At 45.3% G+C, this 22,650-nt stretch overlaps 1 protein-coding gene across 3 annotated transcripts in view; it reads left to right on the top strand.

The window, feature by feature from the left end:
- The window catches only part of LOC138638124 (probable cation-transporting ATPase 13A4), a 581,505-nt gene that overhangs the window by 531,295 nt on the left and 27,560 nt on the right, over positions 1 to 22,650 (top strand). For all 3 annotated transcript variants that reach the window (XM_069727152.1, XM_069727151.1, XM_069727153.1), the window contains one exon: positions 320 to 408. In XM_069727152.1, coding sequence (XP_069583253.1) covers positions 320 to 408 — 89 coding nt within the window. The remainder of the gene's footprint in view (positions 1 to 319; positions 409 to 22,650) is intronic.

The raw sequence follows: 22,650 nt of genomic DNA, 5'->3' as shown, positions 1-22,650 counted from the left end.
CTGATAACAGATTACTTTATGATTGGAGCTATTAGGATTTATTTAGCTAATCCATAATGGTATTTACTTAAGCACAGTATAGTACTGTATTGTAGGTATTAGATTTTATTTGTTAATTTTACATATTGAGTAATGGCTCCCTTGTAATTCTTTTTATATCTAATGAATTTTTTGTTACAATATTCTAAGCAGGAGGTATGTACATTATATCTTCTTATTGTACAGGTCAACAATACCACAGTTGTTCTAGATTGAAATCTAAAGTACTAATCTCCATTCTATAATTGCAATGTTTTATATTTCCATTTTTCATTTGTAGATGTGTTTACCATACTAATGATTGCACAACTGATTGCCTATTTATTTCTCTATTTTGCGAATATTGAATCCGTGTATCAAGATATGCAGGTGAGAACCACTTTTTGATTCGTGTATCTTATATAGAGTGTAATGTGCCTACATGTGTTTTTTGCTTATTCCACTAACTTACAGTAACTAATAGTAGAGATTTTTTCTTGACTGCCCACTATCTTCTAAATGTTGAGGATTAAAACACTGGAGTGACATCGGTATTGGTGCCTGCACTTCCTGTCTCTCCTGTCGCCGGGCGGCACTGTGCTCATATCGAGGGCAACATGGGCAACAACTTTAGTTCTTTGTTTTCTGTTATTTGTAGTTCGACCCAGGCTGGGAGTTCAAGAGTTCAATAGTTAATTTCTATCAGTGTTTACTCTCTGCTATGTTGCCTACGCTGATTTGAGCTCCTGAAATGTTGCTCTCCATTTTAATTTGGAGAATGACTTTGTGCTTTACTTGTATTTCCAATGGATATTCCTGTTCCTGACCTTGCCTTGTTTACTGACTATTCTCTTGCCTTATGATTTTGTCCCTACATGTACGTCCTGTGCTTACTTGGCTACCAAACTATGCTTTCTGGCAGCATGCATCATCAACCATCAGCCTGTCCTGTGACCTTAATCCTGGGGCCCCTGTGTAAGTCTAGCTCCCTGTACAGGGGCTTAAGTGTGAAGGCCAGGGCAAGCCCCGGGATCTCGTCGATAGAGTGGCTTAGCCTGTCCATGGTATCCATTTTTTGAAAAATGAATTATGTTCCATAGATCTGTAGCTATGTGTTCAAATCTATACATATATACAGTCATGGTCAAAAGTATTGACACCCCTGCAATTCTGTCAGATAATACTCATTTTCTTCCTGAAAATGATTGCAAACACAAATTATTTGGTATTATTACCTTCATTTAATTTGTCTTAAATGAAAAAACACAAAAGAGAATGAAGCAAAAAGCAAAACATTGATCATTTCACACAAAACTCCAAGAATGGGCCAGACAAAAGTATTGGCACCCTCAACCTAATGTTATGATAAGGTAATTCAGTACCACAATGGACATAGAAGTCAGAGCACATACAGTGACCTGACAATAACCCAAAAACATAGAACGAGCTCTGAGACGTGGGAACTCTGCTGACCGCAATCCCTAATCCTCTCCAACCACACTAGAGGCAGCCGTGGATTGCGCCTAACGCTCCCTATGCAACTCGGCACAGCCTGAGAAACTAGCTAGCCTGAAGATAGAAAATAAGCCTACCTTGCCTCAGAGAAATACCCCAAAGGAAAAGGCAGCCCCCACATATAATGACTGTGAGTTAAGATGAAAAGACAAACGTAGAGATGAAATAGATTTAGCAAAGTGAGGCCCGACTTTCTGAACAGAGCGAGGATAGGAAAGGTAACTTTGCGGTCAACACAAAACCCTACAAAAAACCATGCAAAGGGGCAAAAAGACCCTCCGTACCGAACTAACAGCACGGAGGTACACCCTCTGCGTCCCAGAGCTTCCAGCAAGCAAGAAAAAAACAAATAAGCAAGCTGGACAGAAAAAACAGCAAACAAAATAGCAAAAGCGGAACTTAGCTATGCAGAGCAGCAGGCCACAGGAACGATCCAGGAGGAAACAGGTCCAATACTAGAACATTGACTGGAGGCCAGGATCAGAGCACCAGGTGGAGTTAAATAGAGCAGCACCTAACAACTTCACCACATCACGTGAGGAAAGAAACTCAGAAGCCGCAGTACCACTCCCCTCCACCAACGGAAGCTCACAGACAGAATCAGCCGAAGTACCACTCGTGACCACAGGAGGGAGCTCTGCCACAGAATTCACAACAGTACCCCCCCTTAGGAGGGGTCACCGAACTCTCACCAGAGCCCCCAGGACGACCAGGATGAGCCACATGAAAGGCACGAACAAGATCGGGAGCATGGACATCAGAGGCAAAGACCCAGGAATTATCTTCCTGAGCATAACCCTTCCACTTAACCAGATACTGGAGTTTCCATCTTGAAACACGAGAATCCAAAATCTTCTCCACAATATACTCCAACTCCCCCTCCACCAAAACCGGGGCAGGAGGATCAACAGATGGAACCATAGGTGCCACGTATCTCCGCAACAATGACCTATGGAATACGTTATGTATGGAAAAAGAATCTGGAAGGGTCAGACGAAAAGACACAGGATTAAGAACCTCAGATATCCTATACGGACCAATGAAACGAGGTTTAAACTTAGGAGAGGAAACCTTCATAGGAATATGACGAGAAGATAACCAAACCAAATCCCCAACACGAAGTCGGGGACCCACACAGCGTCTGCGATTAGCGAAACGTTGAGCCTTCTCCTGGGACAAGGTCAAATTGTCCACTACATGAGTCCAAATCTGCTGCAACCTGTCCACCACAGTATCCACACCAGGACAGTCCGAAGACTCACCCTGCCCTGAAGAGAAACGTGGATGGAACCCAGAGTTGCAGAAAAACGGCGAAACCAAGGTAGCCGAGCTGGCCCGATTAATAAGGGCGAACTCAGCCAAAGGCAAAAAGGACACCCAGTCATCCTGATCAGCAGAAACAAAGCATCTCAGATATGTTTCCAAGGTCTGATTGGTTCGTTCGGTCTGGCCATTAGTCTGAGGATGGAAAGCCGAGGAAAAAGACAAGTCAATGCCCATCCTAGCACAAAAGGCTCGCCAAAACCTCAAAACAAACTGGGAACCTCTGTCAGAAACGATATTCTCTGGAATGCTATGTAAACGAACCACATGCTGGAAGAACAATGGCACCAAATCAGAGGAGGAAGGTAATTTAGACAAGGGTACCAAATGGACCATCTTAGAGAAGCGATCACAGACCACCCAAATGACTGACATCTTTTGAGAGACGGGAAGATCTGAAATAAAATCCATAGAGATATGTGTCCAAGGCCTCTTCGGGACCGGCAAGGGCAAAAGCAACCCACTGGCACGAGAACAGCAGGGCTTAGCCCGAGCACAAATCCCACAGGACTGCACAAAAGAATGCACATCCCGCGACAGAGATGGCCACCAAAAGGATCTAGCCACTAACTCTCTGGTACCAAAGATTCCAGGATGACCAGCCAACACCGAACAATGAACCTCGGAGATAACTTTATTCGTCCACCTATCAGGGACAAGCAGTTTCTCCGCTGGGCAACGATCAGGTTTATTAGCCTGAAATTTTTGCAGCACCCGCCGCAAATCAGGGGAGATGGCAGACACAATTACTCCCTCTTTGAGAATACCCGCCGGCTCAGATAAACCCGGAGACTCGGGCACAAAACTCCTAGACAGAGCATCCCCCTTCACATTTTTAGAGCCCGGAAGGTACGAAATCACAAAGTCAAAACGGGCAAAAAACAGCGACCAATGAGCCTGTCTAGGATTCAACCGCTTGGCAAACTCGAGATAAGTCAAGTTCTTATGATCAGTCAAGACCACCACGCGATGCTTAGCTCCTTCAAGCCAATGACGCCACTCCTCGAATGCCCACTTCATGGCCAGCAACTCTCGATTGCCAACATCATAATTTCGCTCAGCAGGCGAAAACTTCCAGGAAAAGAAGGCGCATGGTTTCATCACCGAGCAATCAGAACTTCTCTGCGACAAAACAGCCCCTGCTCCAATCTCAGAAGCATCAACCTCGACCTGGAATGGAAGCGAAACATCTGATTGACACAACACAGGGGCAGAAGAAAAACGACGCTTCAACTTTTGAAAAGCTTCCACAGCAGCAGAAGACCAATTGACCACATCAGCACCCTTCTTGGTCAAATCGGTCAATGGTTTAGCAATACTAGAAAAATTGCAGATGAAGCGACGATAAAAATTAGCAAAGCCCAGGAATTTTGCAGACTTTTCAGAGATGTCGGCTGAGTCCAATCATGGATGGCTTGGACCTTAACAAGGTCCATCTCGATAGTAGAAGGGGAAAAGATGAACCCCAAAAATGAAACCTTCTGAACACCAAAGAGACACTTTGATCCCTTCACAAACAAAGAATTAGCACGCAGGACCTGAAACACCGTTCTGACCTGCTTCACATGAGACTCCCAATCATCCGAGAAGATCAAAATGTCATCCAAGTACACAATCAGGAATTTATCCAGGTACTCTCGGAAGATGTCATGCATAAAGGACTGAAACACTGATGGAGCATTGGCAAGTCCGAATGGCATTACTAGATACTCAAAATGGCCCTCGGGCGTATTAAATGCAGTTTTCCATTCATCGCCTCGCTTAATACACACAAGATTATACGCACCACGAAGATCTATCTTGGTGAACCAACTAGCCCCCTTAATCCGAGCAAACAAATCAGATAACAACGGCAAGGGGTACTGAAATTTAACCGTGATCTTATTTAGAAGGCGGTAATCTATACAAGGTCTCAGCGAACCATCCTTCTTGGCCACAAAAAAGAACCCTGCTCCTAATGGCGACGATGACGGGCGAATATGCCCCTTCTCCAAGGACTCCTTCACATAACTCCGCATAGCGGCGTGCTCAGGCACAGATAAATTAAACAGTCGACCTTTTGGGAATTTACTACCAGGAATCAAATCGATAGCACAATCACAATCCCTATGCGGAGGTAGGGTATCGGACTTGGGCTCATCAAATACATCCCGGTAATCAGACAAGAACTCTGGAACCTCAGAAGGGGTGGATGACGAAATAGACAGAAATGGGACATCACTATGTACCCCCTGACAACCCCAGCTGGACACAGACATGGATTTCCAATCTAATACTGGATTATGGACTTGTAGCCATGGCAACCCCAACACGACCACATCATGCAGATTATGCAACACCAGAAAGCGAATAACCTCCTGATGTGCAGGAGCCATGCACATGGTCAGCTGGGTCCAGTACTGAGGCTTATTCTTGGCCAAAGGCGTAGCATCAATTCCTCTCAATGGAATAGGACACTGCAAGGGCTCCAAGAAAAACCCACAACGCCTAGCATACTCCAAGTCCATCAAATTCAGGGCAGCGCCTGAATCCACAAATGCCATGACAGAATAAGATGACAAAGAGCAGATCAAGGTAACGGACAAAAGAAATTTTGACTGTACCGTACCAATGGTGGCAGACCTAGCGAACCGCTTAGTGCGCTTAGGACAATCAGAGATAGCATGAGTGGAATCACCACAATAGAAACACAGCCCATTCAGACGTCTGTGTTCTTGCCGTTCAACTCTGGTCAAAGTCCTATCGCACTGCATAGGCTCAAGTTTATGCTCAGATAATACCGCCAAATGGTGCACAGATTTACGCTCACGCAAGCGTCGACCGATCTGAATGGCCAAAGACATAGACTCATTCAGACCAGCAGGCATAGGAAATCCCACCATGACATCCTTAAGGGCTTCATAGAGACCCTTTCTGAAAATAGCTGCGAGCGCACCTTCATTCCACTGAGTGAGTACGGACCACTTTCTAAATTTCTGACAATATACCTCTATTTCATCCTGACCCTGACACAGAGCCAGCAAATTTATTTTTTTTTTTTCCTTCCCTCAGAGTTTGCTGCCTAGCCTTAATTGCAGCCTGGCTGCGTCTTACCTCCTCTTAATCCTTGAATGGCTCTGACCTCAGCTGTTTATCATGGACGTCCAGAGTTTGGCTTCCAGCCTGAATAATCTTGCTGCTAAGGTTCAAAATATACAAGATTTTGTTGCACATACGCCTATGTCTGAACCTAGAATTCCTGTCCCAGAGTTTTTTTCTGGAGATAGATCTAGTTTTCTGAATTTTAGGAACAATTGCAAGTTGTTTCTTTCCTTGAAATCTCGCTCCTCTGGAGACCCTGCTCAGCAGGTCAAGATTGTTATATCTTTCCTGCGGGGTGACCCTCAGAATTGGGCATTTGCATTGGCACCAGGGGATCCTGCGTTGCTCAATGTGGATGCGTTTTTTCTGGCATTGGGTTTGCTCTATGAGGAACCTAACCTAGAGATTCAGGCTGAAAAAGCTTTATTGGCTCTCTCTCAGGGGCAAGATGAAGCAGAAATATATTGTCAGAAATTTCGGAAGTGGTCGGTGCTTACTCAGTGGAATGAGTGCGCTCTGGCTGCAAAATTCAGAGATGGCCTTTCTGTGGCCATTAAAGATGTTATGGTGGGGTTCCCGGCGCCTACAGGTCTGAATGAGTCCATGACTATGGCTATTCAGATTGATCGGCGTTTACGGGAGCGCAAACCTGTGCACCATTTGGCGGTGTCTTCTGAACAGGCACCTGAGATAATGCAATGTGATAGAATTCAGTCCAGAAGTGAACGGCAAAATTATAGGCGGAAAAATGGATTGTGTTTTTATTGTGGTGATTCAGCTCATGTTATATCAGCATGCTCTAAACGCACAAAAAAGGTTGATAAGTCTGTTGCCATTGGTACTTTACAGTCTAAGTTCATTCTGTCTGTGACGCTGATTTGTTCATTATCATCCATTTCCGTCGATGCCTATGTGGATTCAGGCGCTGCCCTGAGTCTTATGGATTGGTCATTTGCCAATCACTGTGGGTTTAGTCTGGAGCCTCTGGAAGTTCCTATTCCTTTGAAAGGAATTGACTCTACACCTTTGGCTATGAATAAACCTCAGTACTGGACACAAGTGACCATGCGTATGACTCCCGTTCATCAGGAGGTGATTCGCTTCCTGGTACTGTATAATTTACATGATGTCTTAGTGCTTGGTCTGCCATGGTTACAAACTCATAACCCAGTCCTGGACTGGAAAACAATGTCTGTGTTAAGCTGGGGATGTCAGGGGGTTCATGATGATGCATCTCCGATTTCTATTGCTTCATCTACTCCTTCTGAGGTTCCGGTATTTTTGTCTGATTATCGGGAGGTTTTTGAGGAGCCTAAGCTCAGTTCACTTCCTCCTCACAGGGATTGCGATTGTGCTATAGATTTGATTCCTGGCAGTAAATTCCCTAAAAGTCGTTTGTTCAATCTGTCAGTGCCAGAGCATACTGCTATGCGGAATTATGTTAAGGAGTCCTTGGAAAAGGGACATATCCGTCCATCTTCGTCCCCTTTGGGAGCAGGTTTTTTTTTTTGTGGCCAAAAAAGATGGTTCCTTAAGGCCTTGCATAGATTATCGTCTTTTGAATAGGATTACAGTCAAATATCAGTATCCTTTGCCATTGTTGACTGATTTGTTCGCTCGCATTAAGGGGGCTAAATGGTTCACTAAGATTGATCTTCGGGGTGCGTATAATCTTGTGCGGATAAGGCAGGGTGATGAGTGGAAAACCGCATTTAATACGCCTGAGGGCCATTTCGAGTATTTGGTGATGCCTTTTGGACTTTCTAATGCTCCTTCTGTCTTCCAGTCTTTTATGCACGATATTTTCTGTGAATATCTGGATAAATTTATTATCGTGTATTTGGATGATGTTTTGATTTTTTCTGATGACTGGGAGTCTCATGTTCAGCAGGTCAGGAAGGTGTTTCAGGTCCTGCGGGCCAATTCTTTGTTTGTAAAGGGTTCTAAATGTCTCTTTGGAGTCCAGAAGATTTCTTTTTTGGGGTATATTTTTTCCCCTTCTACTATTGAGATGGATCCCGTCAAGGTTCAGGCTATTTGTGACTGGACGCAGCCTACATCTCTTAAGAGTCTACAGAAGTTCTTGGGCTTTGCTAATTTTTATCGTCGCTTCATAACTAATTTTTCTAGTGTTGTTAAGCCTTTGACGGATTTGACTAAAAAGGGTGCTGATGTTACTGATTGGTCTCCTGCGGCTGTGGAGGCCTTTCAGGAACTTAAACGCCGGTTTTTTTCTGCTCCTGTGTTGCGTCAGCCAGATACGTCGCTTCCTTTTCAGGTTGAGGTTGATGCTTCCGAGATCGGAGCGGGGGCGGTTTTGTCACAGAGAAGCTCCGATGGCTCAGTGATGAAGCCATGTGCGTTCTTTTCTAGAAAATTTTCGCCCGCTGAACGGAATTATGATGTTGGTAATCGGGAGCTTTTGGCCATGAAGTGGGCATTTGAGGAGTGGCGTCATTGGCTTGAGGGTGCTAGACATCATGTGGTGGTCTTGACTGATCACAAAAATCTGATGTACCTTGAGTCTGCCAAGCGTCTGAATCCTAGACAGGCTCGTTGGTCACTGTTTTTCTCCCGTTTCAATTTTGTGGTTTCATACCTGCCAGGTTCAAAGAATGTGAAGGCGGATGCCCTTTCTAGGAGTTTTGTGCCTGACTCCCCTGGAAATTCTGAGCCCACTGGTATCCTTAGGGATGGGGTGATTTTGTCGGCTGTCTCCCCAGACTTGCGACGTGCTTTGCAGGAGTTTCAGGCGGATAAACCTGATCGTTGTCCGCCGGAAAAACTGTTTGTTCCGGATAATTGGACCAGTAGAGTCATCTCCGAGGTCCATTCTTCTGTGTTGGCAGGTCATCCTGGAATATTTGGTACTAGAGACTTGGTGGCCAGGTCTTTTTGGTGGCCTTCCTTGTCGAGGGATGTGCGTTCTTTCGTGCAGTCTTGTGGAGTTTGCGCTCGGGCTAAGCCTTGCTGTTCTCGGGCCAGTGGATTGTTGTCACCTTTGCCTATCCCGAAGAGGCCTTGGAAGCACATTTCCATGGACTTTATTTCGGATCTCCCTGTCTCTCAAAAAATGTCCGTCATATGGGTTGTGTGTGACCGCTTTTCTAAGATGGTTCATCTGGTACCCTTGCCTAAGTTACCTTCCTCCTCTGAGTTGGTCCCTCTGTTTTTTCAAAACATGGTCCGTTTGCATGGCATTCCGGAGAACATCGTTTCTGACAGGGGATCCCAGTTTGTGTCTAGATTTTGGCGGACGTTCTGTGCTAAGATGGGCATTGATTTGTCCTTTTCGTCTGCATTCCATCCCCAGACGAATAGCCAGACGGAACGAACTAATCAGACTTTAGAAACTTATTTAAGGTGTTTTGTTTTTGCTGATCAAGATGACTGGGTTTCCTTTTTGCCGCTTGCCGAGTTTGCCCTTAATAATCGGGCTAGTTCTGCTACCTTGGTTTCTCCTTTCTTTTGTAATTCGGGGTTTCATCCTCGTTTTTCCTCTGGTCAGGTGGAGCCTTCTGATTGTCCTGGAGTGGACATGGTGGTGGATAGGTTGCATCGGATTTGGAGTCATGTGGTGGACAATTTGAAGTTGTCCCAGGAGAGGGCTCAGCAGTTTGCTAATCGCCGTCGCCGCGTGGGTCCTCGACTTCTTGTTGGGGACTTGGTGTGGTTGTCTTCTCGTTTTGTTCCTATGAAGGTCTCTTCTCCTAAGTTCAAGCCTCGGTTCATCGGTCCCAATAAGATCTTGGAAATTCTTAACCCTGTGTCGTTTCGTTTGGATCTCCCGGCATCGTTTGCTATTCATAATGTGTTCCATCGGTCGTTGTTGCGGAAGTATGAGGTACCTGTCGTTCCTTCGCTTGAGCCTCCTGCTCCGGTGCTGGTGGAGGGTGAATTGGAGTATGTTGTGGAGAAGATCTTGGATTCTCGTGTTTCCAGACGGAAACTCCAGTATTTGGTCAAGTGGAAGGGTTATGGTCAGGAGGATAATTCTTGGGTGATTGCCTCTGATGTTCATGCTGCCGATTTGGTCCGTGCTTTTCATAGGGCTCATCCTGGTCGCCCTGGTGGTTCTCGTGAGGGTTCGGTGACCCCTCCTCAAGGGGGGGGTACTGTTGTGAGTTCTGTTTTTGGGCTCCCTCTGGTGGTTACTGATGGTACTGGGTGACTTGTGTTCTCTGCGGTCTCTGGTGTCCACCTGTTCCATCAGGTTATGGGAGTTTCCTATTTAACCTGGCTTTTTTGTCATTTCCTCGCCGGCTATCAATGTAATCAGCGTGTCTTTTTACCTCTGCTCCCTGCGTCTGTTATCTTCAGGACAAGCTAAGTTTTGATTTTCCTGTTCCATGTTTTGCTTAATTTTTGTCTTAGTCCAGCTTGCAGATATGTGATTCCTTGCTGCTGGTTGCTCTAGTGGGCTGAAATTACTCCTCATGTTCCATGAGTTGGCACATGAGTTCAAGTAATTTCAGGATGGTTTTTTGAAGGGTTTTTCGCTGATCGCGCAGTTCACTTTTGTATCCTCTGCTATCTAGCTTTAGCGGGCCTCATTTTTGCTGATTCTATTTTCATAACTATGTATGTGCTTTCCTCTCATTTCACCGTTATTACATGTGGGGGGCTGCTATTTCTGTGGGGTGTTTCTCTGGAGGCAAGTGAGGTCTGTGTTTCTTCTAATAGGGGAAGTTAATCCTTCGGCTGGCGCGAGACGTCTAGGAATCATCGTAGGCACGTTCCCCGGCTACTGCTAGTTGTGTGTTTAGGTTCAGGATCGCGGTCAGCTCAGGTTCCATCACCCTAGAGCTTGTTTTGTTTTTGTGCTTGTCCTTTTGTGATCCCCTGCCATTGGGATCATGACAGATATCGTTAACGATATCGTTGCTTTTTGTGACGTAGCAACGATATCGTTAACTAAATTGTTATGTGTGACAGGTCATGTCCATCGCCTTCAGCTTCCCGCACTGACTGGTGAGCGCCGCCCAGCCGTAAAGCAAAGCACAGCGGTGACATCACTGCTGTGCTTTACGGCCGGCGCGCCAGTCTGCAAGCCTGGCTGTGACATCAGACGGCCAGAGCTCTTTGCGCCTTCCCCACACAGTAGTACACAGCGCAGGCACCGGATTTCATGCGAAAACAGCGCGGAGGGGGCGGCGCCCGGAGCCCCTGAATATTTGAGTGACGGCAGTGTGGCAGTGTGTGAATAAATAATTAATTTTTTTTTCAAGAATAAATGTGGATGTTTGTCATGGAAAAAAATAAGACATTCCCTGAAAATAAACCCTAACCTGTTATGATAAGGTAATTCAGTACCACAATGGACATAGAAGTCAGAGCACATACAGTGACCTGACAATAACCCAAAAACATAGAACGAGCTCTGAGACGTGGGAACTCTGCTGACCTCAATCCCTAATCCTCTCCAACCACACTAGAGGCAGCCGTGGATTGCGCCTAACGCTCCCTATGCAACTCGGCACAGCCTGAGAAACTAGCTAGCCTGAAGATAGACCCTCTGCGTCCCAGAGCTTCCAGCAAGCGAGAAAAAACAAATAAGCAAGCTGGACAGAAAAAACAGCAAACAAAATAGCAAAAGCGGAACTTAGCTATGCAGAGCAGCAGGCCACAGGAACGATCCAGGAGGAAACAGGTCCAATACTAGAACATTGACTGGAGGCCAGGATCAAAGCACTAGGTGGAGTTAAATAGAGCAGCACCTAACGACTTCACCACATCACCTGAGGAAGGAAACTCAGAAGCCGCAGTACCACTCTCCTCCACCAACGGAAGCTCACAGAGAGAATCAGCCGAAGTACCACTTGTGACCACAGGAGGGAGCTCTGCCACAGAATTCACAACAGTACCCCCCCTTGAGGAGGGGTCACCGAACCCTCACCAGAGCCCCCAGGACGACCAGGATGAGCCATATGAAAGGCACGAACAAGATCGGGAGCATGGACATCAGAGGCAAAGACCCAGGAATTATCTTCCTGAGCATAACCCTTCCACTTCACCAGATACTGGAGTTTCCGTCTTGAAACACGAGAATCCAAAATTTTCTCCACAATATACTCCAACTCCCCCTCCACCAAAACCGGGGCAGGAGGATCAACAGATGGAACCATAGGTGCCACGTATCTCCGCAACAATGACCTATGGAATACGTTATGTATGGAAAAAGAATCTGGAAGGGTCAGACGAAAAGACACAGGATTAAGAACCTCAGAAATCCTATACGGACCAATGAAACGAGGTTTAAACTTAGGAGAGGAAACCTTCATAGGAATATGACGAGAAGATAACCAAACCAAATCCCCAACACGAAGTCGGGGACCCACACAGCGTCTGCGATTAGCGAAAAGTTGAGCCTTCTCCTGGGACAAGGTCAAATTGTCCACTACATGAGTCCAAATCTGCTGCAACCTATCCACCACAGTATCCACACCAGGACAGTCCGAAGACTCAACCTGCCCTGAAGAGAAACGAGGATGGAACCCAGAGTTGCAGAAAAACGGCGAAACCAAGGTAGCCGAGCTGGCCCGATTATTAAGGGCGAACTCAGCCAAAGGCAAAAAGGACACCCAGTCATCCTGATCAGCAGAAACAAAGCATCTCAGATATGTTTCCAAGGTCTGATTGGTTCGTTCGGTCTGGCCATTAGTCTGAGGATGGAAAGCCGAGGAAAAAGACAAGTCAATGCCCATCCTAGCACAAAAGGCTCGCCAAAACCTCGAAACAAACTGGGAACCTCTGTCAGAAACGATATTCTCTGGAATGCTATGTAAAAGAACCACATGCTGGAAGAACAATGGCACCAAATCAGAGGAGGAAGGTAATTTAGACAAGGGTACCAAATGGACCATCTTAGAGAAGCGATCACAGACCACCCAAATGACTGACATCTTTTGAGAGACGGGAAGATCTGAAATAAAATCCATAGAGATATGTGTCCAAGGCCTCTTCGGGACCGGCAAGGGCAAAAGCAACCCACTGGCACGAGAACAGCAGGGCTTAGCCCGAGCACAAATCCCACAGGACTGCACAAAAGAACGCACATCCCGCGACAAAGATGGCCACCAAAAGGATCTAGCCACTAACTCTCTGGTACCAAAGATTCCAGGATGACCAGCCAACACCGAACAATGAACCTCAGAGATAACTTTATTCGTCCACCTATCAGGGACAAACAGTTTCTCCGCTGGGCAACGATCAGGTTTATTAGCCTGAAATTTTTGCAGCACCCGCCGCAAATCAGGGGAGATGGCAGACACAATTACTCCCTCTTTGAGAATACCCGCCGGCTCAGATAAACCCGGAGAGTCGGGCACAAAACTCCTAGACAGAGCATCCGCCTTCACATTTTTAGAGCCCGGAAGGTACGAAATCACAAAGTCAAAACGGGCAAAAAACAGCGACCAACGAGCCTGTCTAGGATTCAACCGCTTGGCAGACTCGAGATAAGTCAAGTTCTTATGATCAGTCAAGACCACCACGCGATGCTTGGCTCCTTCAAGCCAATGACGCCACTCCTCGAATGCCCACTTCATGGCCAGCAACTCTCGATTGCCAACATCATAATTTCGCTCAGCAGGCGAAAACTTCCTGGAAAAGAAGGCGCATGGTTTCATCACCGAGCAATCAGAACTTCTCTGCGACAAAACAGCCCCTGCTCCATTCTCCGAAGCATCAACCTCTACCTGGAATGGAAGCGAAACATCTGGTTGACACAACACAGGGGCAGAAGAAAAACGACGCTTCAACTCTTGAAAAGCTTCCACAGCAGCAGAAGACCAATTGACCACATCAGCACCCTTCTTGGTCAAACCAGTCAATGGTTTAGCAATACTAGAAAAATTGCAGATGAAGCGACGATAAAAATTAGCAAAGCCCAGGAACTTTTGCAGACTTTTCAGAGATGTCGGCTGAGTCCAGTCATGGATGGCTTGGACCTTAACAGGGTCCATCTCGATAGTAGAAGGGGAAAAGATGAACCCCAAAAATGAAACCTTCTGAACACCAAAGAGACACTTTGATCCCTTCACAAACAAATAATTAGCACGCAGGACCTGAAACACCGTTCTGACCTGCTGCACATGAGACTCCCAATCATCCGAGAAGATCAAAATGTCATCCAAGTACACAATCAGGAATTTATCCAGGTACTCTCGGAAGATGTCATGCATAAAGGACTGAAACACTGATGGAGCATTGGCAAGTCCGAATGGCATTACTAGATACTCAAAATGGCCCTCGGGCGTATTAAATGCAGTTTTCCATTCATCGCCTCTCTTAATACGCACAAGATTATACGCACCACGAAGATCTATCTTGGTGAACCAACTAGCCCCCTTAATCCGAGCAAACAAATCAGATAACAACGGCAAGAGGTACTGAAATTTAACCGTGATCTTATTTAGAAGGCGGTAATCTATACAAGGTCTCAGTGAACCATCCTTCTTGGCCACAAAAAAGAACCCTGCTCCTAATGGCGACGATGACGGGCGAATATGCCCCTTCTCCAAGGACTCCTTCACATAACTCCGCATAGCGGCGTGCTCAGGCACAGATAAATTAAACAGTCGACCTTTTGGGAATTTACTACCAGGAAGCAAATCGATAGCACAATCACAATCCCTATGCGGAGGTAGGGTATCGGACTTGGGCTCATCAAATACATCCCGGTAATCAGACAAGAACTCTGGAACCTCAGAAGGGGTGGATGACAAAATAGAAAGAAATGGGACATCACCATGTACCCCCTGACAACCCCAGCTGGACACAGACATGGATTTCCAATCTAATACTGGATTATGGACTTGTAGCCATGGCAACCCCAACACGACCACATCATGCAGATTATGCAACACCAGAAAGCGAATAACCTCGTGATGTGCAGGAGCCATGCACATGGTCAGCTGGGTCCAGTACTGAGACTTATTCTTGGCCAAAGGCGTAGCATCAATTCCTCTCAATGGAATAGGACACTGCAAGGGCTCCAAGAAAAACCCACAACGCCTAGCATACTCCAAGTCCATCAAATTCAGGGCAGCGCCTGAATCCACAAATGCCATGACAGAATAAGATGACAAAGAGCAGATCAAGGTAACGGACAAAAGAAATTTTGACTGTACCGTACCAATGGTGGCAGACCTAGCGAACCGCTTAGTGCGCTTAGGACAATCAGAGATAGCATGAGTGGAATCACCACAGTAGAAACACAGCCCATTCAGACGTCTGTGTTCTTGCCGTTCAACTCTGGTCAAAGTCCTATCGCACTGCATAGGCTCAGGTTTATGCTCAGATAATATCGCCAAATGGTGCACAGATTTACGCTCACGCAAGCGTCGACCGATCTGAATGGCCAAAGACATAGACTCATTCAGACCAGCAGGCATAGGAAATCCCACCATGACATCCTTAAGGGCTTCAGAAAGACCCTTTCTGAAAATAGCTGCGAGCGCACCTTCATTCCATTGAGTGAGTACGGACCACTTTCTAAATTTCTGACAATATACCTCTATCTCATCCTGACCCTGACACAGAGCCTGCAAATTTTTCTCTGCCTGATCCACTGAATTAGGTTCATCGTACAGCAATCCGAGCACCAGGAAAAACGCATCGATATTACTTAATGCAGGATCTCCTGACGCAAGAGAAAATGCCCAGTCCTGAGGGTCACCACGTAAAAAAGAAATAATGATCCTAACTTGTTGAACTGGGTCACCACCAGAGGAGCGAGGTTTCAAAGCCAGAAATAGTTTACAATTATTTTTGAAACTCAGAAATTTAGTTCTATCTCCAAAAAACAAATCAGGAATAGGAATTCTTGGTTCTAACATAGAATTCTGAACCACAAAGTCTTGAATATTTTGTACTTTTGCCGTGAGCTGATCCACACATGAAGACAGACCTTTAATGTCCATCGCTACACCTTTGTCCTGAACCACCCAAATGTCTAGGGGAAAAAAAAGGCAAAACACAGTGCAGAGAAAAAAAAATGGTCTCAGAACTTCTTTTTTCCCTCTATTGAGAATCATTAGTACTTTGGGCCTCCAGTACTGTTATGATAAGGTAATTCAGTACCACAATGGACATAGAAGTCAGAGCACATACAGTGACCTGACAATAACCCAAAAACATAGAACGAGCTCTGAGACGTGGGAACTCTGCTGACCGCAATCCCTAATCCTCTCCAACCACACTAGAGGCAGCCGTGGATTGCGCCTAACGCTCCCTATGCAACTCGGCACAGCCTGAGAAACTAGCTAGCCTGAAGATAGAAAATAAGCCTACCTTGCCTCAGAGAAATACCCCAAAGGAAAAGGCAGCCCCCACATATAATGACTGTGAGTTAAGATGAAAAGACAAACGTAGAGATGAAATGGATTTAGCAAAGTGAGGCCCGACTTTCTGAACAGAGCGAGGATAGGAAAGGTAACTTTGCGGTCAACACAAAACCCTACAAAAAACCACGCAAAGGGGCAAAAAGACCCTCCGTATCGAACTAACGGCACGGAGGTACACCCTCTGCGTCCCAGAGCTTCCAGCAAGCAAGAAAAAAAAACAAATAAGCAAGCTGGACAGAAAAAGCAGCAAACAAAATAGCAAAAGCGGAACTTAGCTATGCAGAGCAGCAGGCCACAGGAACGATCCAGGAGGAAACAGGTCCAATACTAGAACATTGACTGGAGGCCAGGATCAGAGCACCAGGTGGAGTTAAATAGAGCAGCACCTAACGACTTCACCACATCACCTGAGGAAGGAAACTCAGAAGCCGCAGTACCACTCCCCTCCACCAACGGAAGCTCACAGACTGAATCAGCCGAAGTACCACTCGTGACCACAGGAGGGAGCTCTGCCACAGAATTCACAACAGCCTAATACTTGGTTGCACAACCTTTAGCCAAAATAACTGCGACCAACCGCTTCCGGTAACCATCAATGAGTTTATTACAATGCTCTGCTGGAATTGTAGACCATTCTTCTTGGCAAACTGCTCCAGGTCCCTGATATTTGAAGGGTGCCTTCTCCAAACTGCCATTTTTAGATCTCTCCACAGGTGTTCTATGGGATTTAGGTCTGGACTCATTGCTGGCCACCTTAGAAGTCTCTCAAACCATTTTCTAGTGCTTTTTGAAGTGTGTTTTGGGTCATTGTCCTGCTGGAAGACCCATGACCTCTGAGGGAGACCCAGCTTTCTCACACTGGGCCCTACATTATGCTGCAAAATTTGTTGGTAGTCTTCTAACTTCATTATGCCATGCACACGGTCAAGCAGTCCATTGCCAGAGGCAGCAAAGCAACCCCAAAACATCAGGAAACCTCCGCCATGTTTGACTGTAGGGACCGTGTTCTTTTCTTTGAATGCCTCTTTTTTTTCTCCTATAAACTCTATGTTGATGCCTTTGCCCAAAAAGCTCTACTTTTGTCTCATCTGACCAGAGAACATTCTTCCAAAATGTTTTAGGCTTTTTAGGTAAGTTTTGACAAACTCCAGCCTGGCTTTTTTATGTCTCGGGGTGTAGAAGTGGGGTCTTCCTGGGTCTCCTACCATACAGTCCCTTTTCATTCAGACGCTGATGAATAGTATGGGTTGACACTGTTGTACCCTCGGACTGCAGGGCAGCTTGAACTTGTTTGGATGTTAGTCAAGGTTCTATAATCCAACATCCGCACAATCTTGCGTTGAAATCTCTCGTCAATTTTCTTTTCCGTCCACATCTAGGGAGGTTAGCCACAGTGCCATGGGCTTTAAACTTCTTGATGACACTGCGCACGGTAAACACAGGAACATTCAGGTCTTTGGTGATGGACTTGTAGCCTTGAGATTGCTCATGCTTCCTCACAATTTGGTTTCTCAAGTCCTCAGACAGTTCGTTGGTCTTCTTTCTTTTCTCCATGCTCAAAATGAAAATGTTGCAGACCTTTAAACATGGTGACACAGCCAAACAATGACTGCTGTAAATAAACAACCTATGAAACAATAGTTTTTTTTTTTGTGTGTAGAATTTCATCTCACTTGACTTGTAATTTTTCCTGTGTTCCATTACACTGAATGGTAAAATGAATGGTGATATTTAAAATTACAAAACATTTGGCAAAAAATCAAAGCTCTCATGTGACTATGTGAATGGAGTAATAAAAAAACTTATGATCTTAGTAGAAGGGGAGGAAGAAAGCAAAAATGCAAAAAAATGGAAAATCACTATGTTGGTGTCATTATCCAGTCCTGAGTTTGTTTTCAGCTGTCTTGTCTCTGGAATGCTCATGCGGGAGTTAATCCTCTCTGCCTCCTTTTGAAACTGGCTGAGCTAATTCAGCTTGCAGGCCAGTGTCTGCTATAGTTCATGCTTCCTGGCTTGAGCCTCTGATCTGAAAACCTTAGTGCTATGCTTCTGACTGCCTGTACCGATGTATGACTGAACCTGATCTCTGGACTTCGCCCTTTGTTTTCTGTCTCTGATACCACTGTCAGACTGGCTGACTGGCTTTGACTCTGGTCTGTACTCTGACTTCATCTTTCATCTCACGTTTTGGTTACCTCATTCCCGGTAGGCTCTGACTTCTTACTTGTCCCTGACTACGTGTTTTGCTGTTATCTTTGGTACTTTGGCTCCTGATAGTTTGCGATTCTGGTTGTCTGACTACTCTTTTTTTACCTGTGGCACTTGTGCTGTTGCTCAGTGTTGCTACCCTGTGTGTGCAACATCTCTTCCCTCCCCAGCACCTTCTCGTGGAGGTAGCACTATACTGCACTGCAGTAGCACATTACATTTGGGAAGGGAGTAATCACAAGAGCTTTATGATCAGAAGCGTATTGAGAAAAATGACCAATGTTGAGCAGTTTTCTCATGCTCTGAGCATTGCTGATTTTTCTCACATTCCTAGCATTGTGTACAGTCTCTTCTGTAATATTGCAATCTAGTCCATGCTTCCTAAGTGTGTTATTTGCAAAAATATACATCCACGTGTAAAGTGTTTGACCTTCTAAAGAAGATGATTAGATGATTGGTAATTGGTAATTAGATGTTATTGCTAAAGGAAAGGGCTTTGAATATGTGTTAACATTAATGGGCATTACATGTAAAAAATGGAAAGGATGAAGATAGATTAGAGAGGCTCTTCATAGTGACTTTCTCTCCAAAGACACTAACATTTTGTGAAATATTTCAATTAGTATCAACTTTTTTTTTCTTCTAAAAATCATAATGATGGTTGGCTTAAAGGGGAAAATATTCTTAACTTTGCTTGGGATGATGATTGGTGATAGGCATCGCCATTATCGAGTAATTATAATGTTCAGTAATTGATCGAAGCCAATGTTGCATGCTTTTCCAATTTTCTGTTCCTCTGTAGCATTAACATTTAGACAATTCTTGTTTGGCTGATTGGTTTCTTTTTCAAAGGTTTTGATTTATTCATATGACATCTGTGAAATAAGTAAAATAACTAATGTAAAGCAACATGGCAGATCAGTCGGAAAAGCAAAGAAATAAACAAACTATAATGCATGCATTAAATTAAAAACAGAAGTTTTTCTTGTGCTTCACAGGTGTACAGAAGCATGAGCCGTAAGGATGTTCTTTCACCCCTAAATCCCATATGATGTACTATCCCATCAAGGTGACCTGGGACTTAATTCCCAGCGACGGGATAGTACGTCATATGCGATCGGCCGCGCTCATGGGGGGAGTGCGGCCGATCGCGGCCGGGTGTCAGCTGACTATTGCTGCTGACATCCGGCACTATGTGCCAGGAGTGGTCACGGACCGCTCCCGGCACATTAACCCCCGGCACATCGCAATCAAACATGATCGCAGTGTTCCGGGGGCATAGGGAAGCATCGCGCAGGGAGGGGGCTTCCTGCGGGCTTCCCTGAGACGATCGGTACAAGGCGATGTGCTCACCTTGTACCGAGCGTCTCCTCCCTGCTGGCCCCGGATCCAAAATGGCCACGGGGCTACTTCCAGGTCCTGCAGGGAGTACTTCCGGGTCCAGAGCAGGCTCTGGTAACCAAGCAGCAGGGCACGCCAGATCGCTGATCTGACACAGTGCTCTGCAAAGTGTCAGATCAGCGATCTGTCACTATACAGTGATGTCCCCCCTGGGACAAAGTAAAAAAAAAATTTTTAGATGTGTAAAAAAATTTTTTTTTAAATTCCTAAATAAAGAAAAAAATATATATACTAGATTGTGGCCCGATTCTAATCAGAGAGCCGGGATTTCCAGGACAGACAGACAGACAGACAGACAGACAGACAGACAGACGGAAAAACCCTTAGACAATTATATATATAGATATTGTTCCCATAAATACATTTCTTTATCTAAATAAAAAAAACAATAAAAGTACACATATTTAGTATTGCCGCATCCATAATGACCCGACCTATAAAACTGCCCCACTAGTTAACCCCTTCAGTGAACACCGTAAAAAAAAAAAACGAGGCTTTATTATCATACTGCCGAACAAAAGTGGAATAGCACGCGATCAAAAAGATGGATATAAATAGCCATGGTACCGCTGAAAACATCATCTTGTCCCGCAAAAAACGAGCCACAGTATCATCAGCGAAAAAATAAAAAAGTTACAGTCCTGAGAATAAAGCGATGCAAAAATAATGATTTTTTCTACAAAATAGTTTTTATCATATAAAAAGCGCCAAAACATAAAAAAAATGATATAAATGAGGTGTCGCTGTAAATGTACTGACCCGAAGAATAAAACTGCCTTATCCATTTTACCAAACGTGGAACGGTATAAACGCCCCCCCAAAAGAAATTCACGAATAGCTGTTTTTTTGTCATTCTGCCTCACAAAAATCGGAATAAAAAGCGATCAAAAAAGTCACGTGCCTGAAAATGTTACCAATAAAAACGTCAACTCGTGCCGCAAAAAACAAAACCTCACATGACTCTGTGGACCAAAATATGGAAAAATTTTAGGTCTTAAAATGTGGTAACGCAAAAAATATTTTTTGCAATGAAAGGAGTCTTTTAGTGTGTGACGGCTGCCAATCATAAAAATCCGCTAAAAAACCCACTATAAAAGTAAATCAAACCCCCTGTTAGGAGTCGAGTTTCCTCTGCTGCACAGGGGGAATCTCGATCCGTGTCTGCTGCGGTCTCCCATTCAGCATCGGCCGCAGTGGGGTCTGCTCAGCGGAGATGTCGCTCCCAGCGTCTCGCTGAGGCTGATTCGGTGCATAGGGTCACTACTGCCTTTTCTGGCTTTCCTATGGTACCCTGCACTGATCTGCGGCGAGCAGGTCTCTCTGGGACTAAGTCCTTATTTACACACACTGAGCATGCCCAGGGCAAGGTCTCCCATTGGAGGTCGAGGGTCACATGTTCGGTCACATGTTCAGGTACTGCAGCGCATCCCATTGGTCCTCCAGGAAGGTCCTGAAAGGGCAAAACTTTGGTAGCAGCTTCCTGTGCTGTAACTATATAAACTGCGAATGACCGCACGGCCATGCGCTAGTATCGTCTTTTGTCATATGCTTTGCGCCAATGTGGTCATGCGTTTGTATGTGTTCAGGGACCCGGCTGAAATAAGCCCCTAGAATGCTGGCACCTCTGGCGAGGAGATTGTGTATAAGTGTGTTCAGGGACCCGGCTGAAATAAGCCCCCAGAATGCTGGCTCCTCCGGCGAGGAGATTGTGTATGCATGCATGACCACTCACTGCTCACATCTGGGTAGTTGGCCTGTGCCTCTGTGAAAGTCTAACAGGGCACAGAGCCTGCCTCTCGCGGTTACTCTGTGAAGCTAACAGAGTTGGTATATACCTCCATATAGAGCCGCCATTTTTTAGCAGCAGGTACTTTCCTGCACGGTGGATCCCGGGTTGCGAACGCACCAATTTCATTTAATAAACAATATATTTGGTGCGTTCCGCCAACCCTAACACCCCCCTTCATCACCCCCTTAGTTAGGGAAACATAAAAAAAATTAAAAAATGTATTTATTTCCATTTTCCCATTAGGGTTAGGGTTAGGGCTAGGGTTCGGGCTAGGGTTAGGGCTAGGGTTGGGGTTAGGGTTGGGGCTAGGGTTAGGGTTGGGGCTAAAGTTAGAGTTAGGGTTGGGGCTAAAGTTAGGGTTGGGGCTAAAGTTAGGGTTGGGGCTAAAGTTAGGGTTATGGCTAAAGTTAGGGTTAGGGTTACATTTACGGTTGGGATTAGGGTGAGGGGTGTGTCAGGGTTAGAGGTGTGGTTAGGGTTATGGTTGGGATTAGGGTTAGGGGTGTGTTGGGGTAAGGGTTTCAGTTAGAATTGGGGGTTTCCACTGTTTAGGCACATCAGGGCTCTCCAAACGCGACATGGCGTCCGATCTCAATTCCAGCCAATTCTGCGTTGAAAAAGTAAAACAGTGGCCCTTCCCTTCCGAGCTCTCCCGTGCGCCCAAACAGGGGTTTACCCCAACATATGGGGTATCAGCATACTCAGGACAAATTGGACAACAACTATTAGGGTCCAATTTCTCTTTTTACCCTTGGGAAAATAACAATTTGGGGGTCTAAAAAAACATTTTGTGGGAAAAAAATAATTTTTATTTTCACGACTCTGCGTTATAAACTGTAGTGAATCACTTGGGGGTTCAAAGCTGTCAAAATACATCTAGATAAGTTCATTAGGGGGTCTATTTTCCAAAATGGTGTCACTTATGGGGAGTTTCTACTGTTTAGGTGCATCAGGGGCTCTGCAAATGCA

The sequence above is a fragment of the Ranitomeya imitator genome, chromosome 5 (genome assembly GCF_032444005.1).
Source record: "Ranitomeya imitator isolate aRanImi1 chromosome 5, aRanImi1.pri, whole genome shotgun sequence".
Classification (NCBI taxonomy): Eukaryota; Metazoa; Chordata; class Amphibia; order Anura; family Dendrobatidae; genus Ranitomeya; species Ranitomeya imitator.
Note: the sequence above shows the minus strand (reverse complement) of the source record. Positions and strands in the feature narration are given on the sequence as shown.